This window comes from Falco naumanni, chromosome 12 (assembly GCF_017639655.2).
Source record: "Falco naumanni isolate bFalNau1 chromosome 12, bFalNau1.pat, whole genome shotgun sequence".
Taxonomy (NCBI): domain Eukaryota; kingdom Metazoa; phylum Chordata; class Aves; order Falconiformes; family Falconidae; genus Falco; species Falco naumanni.
Genome location: NC_054065.1, coordinates 30,256,616 through 30,262,615, shown reverse-complemented (window position 1 = coordinate 30,262,615; position 6,000 = coordinate 30,256,616). Strand labels below are relative to the sequence as shown.

At 43.0% G+C, this 6,000-nt stretch overlaps 1 protein-coding gene across 8 annotated transcripts in view; it reads right to left on the bottom strand.

Annotated features, from left to right (window-relative positions):
* Positions 1-1,116: 1,116 nt before the first annotated feature.
* Positions 1,117-6,000, bottom strand: part of FOXN2 (forkhead box N2) — a 34,245-nt gene continuing 29,361 nt past the window's right edge. For 6 of the 8 annotated variants that reach the window (XM_040611837.1, XM_040611834.1, XM_040611833.1 and 3 more), the window contains one exon: positions 1,117-5,850. In XM_040611837.1, the coding sequence (XP_040467771.1) occupies positions 5,333-5,850 (518 nt within the window). In that variant the 3' untranslated portion in view covers positions 1,117-5,332. The remainder of the gene's footprint in view (positions 5,851-6,000) is intronic. The other 2 variants (XR_005830366.1, XR_005830367.1) reach the window with 2 other exon arrangements.

The following is a 6,000-nucleotide window of genomic DNA, read 5'->3' as shown; positions in this document are numbered from 1 at the left end:
CAGTTGTTCTCTTATCAGTATATTAAGACGAACACTAAATCAAAGATGTTAATAGCGCATATATATTCTGTAATTTGTGATTTAAATTTTATTTCACACGGTGACGGAGACAAGTCTTTGTTAAAAGTCTTCCACATCACTTCACTGCAAAAGGAAATTGCATTTCCATCGGATCCTACAGAGGAAGCTTCACTCAGTGATACTAGTAGGTTAAAAAAAAAAAAACAAAATAGAATGTCTGCTTTTAAGAGAGATAAGCATCATGTCACATCTTGTTTCCTCCTCTGGTACTTCTGCCTCTTAGGCATCGGGAGTGTGCATGTGTGTGCGTGCACGGGAGGGGAAAGCTGGCCTGGGAGCCACAAGCCAAGGGAAGTGGAAAGTGGGATGGGGACTGTTTCATTCCTGCTAGTGAAGTTCCCACCTGTGTGCTTTCCGTAAGGCCCAACAGACACCATAAATCATATCTGAAAAAGTAAACACTGAAACAACCACCAAACAAGACCCGTGCAGCTTTATCCAGGGACACATTTTTGTGAATTACCTGTCCCGTATCACGCCGTTGATCTTCGAGCATCATACAAGCAACTTGGCCGCCACAATATGGATACAGAACTGTAAACAATTACAGTTAATGAAATAATTTCATCAGAAAAAGATTTATTTCTGTTTAAACAAATGCTTTTGCACAGGAGGGCAAAAGGTACACAGTAGTACTTCAGCAATTTCCAAGATGTCAAAACATTCCCTGAGTTCCAGGTTAAAGGGTGAAATCTTGCCTTTGTTAGATGCTCTTCCAACATTATGGGCCAGCTATGGGTGAACCTGACTGCAAGCAAATCCTGCTGTGGGTTGGCAGGGTATTTTACACGACCTCCACATGCATGCAGCCACCTTACCCAGCCTATGGTGAATTACACATTTGGCTTTTTGCCCTAGTCCAGTCTCATGGGAGAGCTTTAAATGGGAAGGTGGAGCACTCAGAGCATCACCTGAGACCAGAACCAGGGTCTGTAGATAAAGAGAGAACACAGCGCTTTCTGTTTGCAATGCTGTTTATTTTAGAAAAGCCCCTTTGATCATCTGAATGAAAAATGTGGGCAGAAAAGTCACAAATGTTATAAAACAAAGTTTATTCTGCAATATTTTGTCATAATGAATTGCATCTCTTTGGTAAAAATAAAATTTATAAACATTTTAATTAACAGAGATTAGCATACAAAAAACTAAACTTCTGTAAATAGTCTTTAAAACAGGTAAAGGACTAAACCGGAGGAAAACGGGTTAGAATTGGTCACCTACTGGCAAAATTATTCTAAACAAACCCAAGGACATTGCTTATGCTACATTAGAAACAAGCTAATGGGAACGGTTTTAAAACAACTCTGGTTCATTTGATCAGAAAGCATTCTTACAATTCATTTTTAAATAAATAATAGTTACAATGAATTGGCAATTATAAAATGTTTTATATCACTATATGGCAGTAACATAATACTTTTAATTATGCACTTTTTAGTTTGAAGAAATGTACACTTATAAAACAGACTTGATAATGGCACTGGCAGTTAGGTGTGAAGAATGTGCTTTAAGATATAATGGCAGGTGCAACATTTAAAATAGTCTACCTTTTCTTTTCAATAAATATTTTGACTACACCATTATTAACATGTACGAGTGTACTTTGCTTTAACCAAAGCTTGTATTTACTTTTCAGGCTGATGAAAATTTGCAAACCGTATAACTTCCACTTTACAGTCGGATTTTAAAACGTTTGATGTGACTTTCACAAAAGCAGTAATTTAGTATTGGAATCTGAAAGGCCAATACAGGTTTGTAGAGTGTTCACACCAGATTTATCCTGAACAGAGCAGCCTCCCTTATACACGACTCTCATACACTTCTTCACTGTATTTAAAGACTTGAATGTGGTTCATTAATACTTTTCTTGCCAAAATATATCCGAGTCAATCATTGGCATGAACATTTTACATATGTCACTAAAAAACAAAAAACAAAAAAACAAAAAAAACCAAACCAAACAAACCCCAAACCCAACAATCAAAATAACTTTTAATTATACTCCATTTATACTATATACACCAGGGTCTCTAACTGAGGTGGCAAACCCAAACCCGATGCTAGATATGTAAGCGAAAGGAAGGGCAGCTCTTCTCCCACTACCAAGAGGGGTGCTCTGCAACTGAGATGAAGCCTTTGCCTGCCCAAACGTACGGGCAGAGGCATGGGACGACGTGCTAGAACAGGTCCAGGAGCACTGCTCGTCTGCCTTCTCCTTTGGAAGGAGAGAGAGAAGACGGCAAAGCATGAAGGTGCTCTGCATCCTGGGGAAAGGCTGCCATTACTTCCCCCCTTCCACAATTCCAGTTCTCCCAGGCTAAAAGCTGTAAGGATGGATGCAGCTTTCACCACTAACTTCAGATTAGTATGGTTTTATTGCTTGTTGCATACGGTAATTAAATGCAGTGTTAGCATCCCAACCCCATCCCTTCCGAAATTCTGAAGTAGTCATCACCAACTTCAGGGTTAACAGCAGCACAGCCACACTCCTAGTAAGTATTAACCTTCTCAAATGTCATCTGAGGCAAAAAAATAATTCGGAACCAAACCAAACCAAACCATGGAGCACTTTCCAGACTACTTGGACCTCGATCCAGCTTTCACTGGAAGCTACAGAGAAGCTGCAGCCACCTTCAGCGGGAGCCCAATAGCACCCCTCTTCAACAGCATGCAAATGAAATCATGGCACCGAGCAAAATCCCAGGCTGCTAACACTATTTCTGTGTAGCCGAATCCTCGTTTTCACATTGACACAAACTCCGCTCTTGGCAGTTTTCCATCAAGGTACAAAAGCAAACCCGTGAGCAAAAAGCAGTTCCACCAAGCATTCGTACCTCCACACTCCAAAATCCTAAGAACCACTGCGCTGGTACTTCATTTTCTTTGAAATCGCGAGTTTTACCCCTACTATCCATCAGTAACACATCCAATAACAGTTTTAATTGGCTAATGCACCACTTGTGACATCCAGAAGACATACACGTCTGCACACATGCTGCCCTGTTATGGGTGTAGGCTAACGGGTGCTCACACAAAGCAGGGATGCAGCAGAGTATTCTTCTTCCCTTTCAAGAAATAAATAATTTTTTAAACTGAAGTAACTGGGGAAAAAAAAACAAAAAAACAACCAAGTAAAAAACCCCAACACAACACTTTTTCTCCTAGTGTTTGTGCTTTAAAAAAACCCATAAGGTTGGCTTTAAATTCCCAAACACAAACCACCTCAAAATATTTCAGGCTTGATCCAACAGCCATCGAGCCAGCGGGAGCACCACCGTTGTCTTCAAGAGGCACTGGAAGAGGCCCTCAGAGCAACAGACCTTCGGCAGCACGGCTGTGTTGGTATTTGAAACAGACAGTTTATGGAAGTATTCATGAAGAGACTGACAAAGAAGAAAAAAAAACCAAGGGAAAAAAAAACCACAAGAAAAAAAACCCCAACTCAAACCCCCTGATCTAAGAAAGGCCTCCACATAGCCAGAAAAATACCCTGTCAGGGAAAGGTGAACTTTTGGCTGGATCCAGCACTGTTTTCAATAACCAAAACAGTGGACATTGGTTTCCTAGGTGGCTCTGCTCCTAATTTTCGACCAGCTTGCCCGACACCTGCTGGAAGCAATAGCTTCACGTGGTAGTGAGAACATTTATGGCACATCATGCTGCCTTTCAGAAACAGGAAAGATGACCTTTGATAGTTGTTCAATTCTGCAACATACTTAAGGCATCCTTATAATGTACAGTACTGTTAAAACCCACTCCAACAGAACTGCTTACCCATTTTTGAACAGAAACTAAAAAAAGTGGCATCATCTACAGGAACATGTAAGCAATAACCACTGATTTTAAAAGGAAAAAAAAAATGGAGGAAAAAAGTTTCACCATACCACTAAAACATTTTTGGCTGAAGGATGTCTGGGAACTATAAAGAGGTTCTTTTATTGCAAAAATGAATTGTGAAGGAGTTTCTTCCCCGAACAGAGAGGTCCTCCCGAGCTACGCTGTACACTCAAAGGCTACGTGAGGTGCCCCGCAGGCGGCAGGAGGCTGGCAGGGGTCACACGCACAAGGCACAGTCATCTGGGAAACAAAAGGTGTGGACAGCCCATGTGACAAAACCAGTGAGCACTGGGGGGAAGGGGCAAAAACCCCCAAAGCAATTCAGGGTTCACCGATCCAAAAGGAAGCTATTCTATTTGGGGATTCGGGGCAAGACGTGCCCTTTTCAGCAGCTTTTCACCACCTGAAGCCTCCACCTCCTCCAGGTGGTCTCCACCATCAACTGTTGGGTTCTTTTTCCCCCTCCCTGCATCGGGATAGGGGGGCAGAAGGGTGGATGTGGCAGGATTATGCATTTAACAGTGGTGGTAACGTGAGGACAACATCAACCTTGGTGAGCGGCAGCTTTCACCGCCAGCTACACCCAAGGCATGCGTATGCATGCGGGCACCTGCACGGGAAGGACACACACACGCGCTCCCCCAAGAAAAAAGCCCCCAGGAAAGGATAAAAAAAACCCCACCTGTTTTCCTTCAGGAATCTGACCACACAACAGATTTGGGGGAAGGAGGGAAAAAAAGAAACCTGCAGATGGTACCCACCTGAGCCACCCTTTGTCCCCACTCTTCCAGGGGGCACTGAGCATCTGGCTGGAAGCAGCTCCTGAGGCGCTACAGGTTTTCAGCTGCTGTGTCACAGGGGCTGAAAACTGCAGCCACCTGGAGTTGCTTCACAAGCATTTCCACTGGGACCTGTCTCAGAAGAGCCAAGAGAGGACAAGCAGGAGAAGCCAACTGAGGCCAGGGCCTTTTTTTCCCCCTTTCTTTCTTTTTTCTCCTCCTTTTCAGTCTTTTACATGGAAGTCAGAGCCCTTAGACAGGGCAAGGTTCACCTCTACAGATGGAGCCAGCAGAGATGTAAATATGATCCACAATGTGCATCTGAACAGACATATCTCTGGGAGGAAAAAATAAAATTGACTATTAAAAAGAAAAAAAAAATTAAAAGTGATCATTAAGAAGTATGCTTTCAGGTTTTCACAAGTCATGCATCTCTTCTAATTTGAGAAGATTAAATATTTTTTTTTCTTTTTAGGCAGTGATTTAAAAATAAATGGCTAAATTATAGTTAGCGCCAAAAATAAAAAAGCAATGAGTCCTCTTATGGCTTTGATCTCCCTTGTGAAGGGTAAAAGTAGAAGAGTATTGCCACAATTAAAAAAAATATATGTATATATTCAACACTGACAAACACACTATTTTTTCCTTTGCTTGTGACAGTGGGACTTTGCAGTACTTATTAAGGAACTCAAGCACGTTTGGATGCCAGCGAGGTGGAGCAGAGACCCTGCCGCTTCCTTCAGCTCCTCATCGATCTCTTGACATAACTCCTTGAGTGCTTTGTTGTTAGGCTGACTTTCCTCAGAGGTATCTCCGCAAGGTTGCGAGGCATAGCCACTGTCTCCAAGAGGATCATCTTCGTAGTCAACGTCTGTATCCACTTCGCTGTGAAACCCTTCGCTGCCATCGCTGCCGTCATGGCTGCTCTTGGAGATGAAGTCGTACACCTCGTCAAGGGAGGACAAGGAAGACACGCTGGACCGGGACGCACAGCGCTGGGAGCCCATGCTGCTGGCACTGTAGTTGTGATCCTCCTTCGGATCGATATTGGTGGCCGTGGAATCGTTTTCCTGCAGGTTCATGGAACTGGGAGGATTGAACGCACTGCCGTAACTCCTCTTCTTCGGTGTCTTCAGAGGCTGAGGTTTCTCACCTATTAAAAACAAGGATCGTCAGCAAATATTCCGAGAAGGTCCCCTGCAGAACGAGCGCACGGTGGCTGGCTGGCTGCAAATTTGGGAGCTGTAATACCGTGTGCGCATTTACAGTCACCCACAGTGACAACGGTCTTCAGCTAATCAAA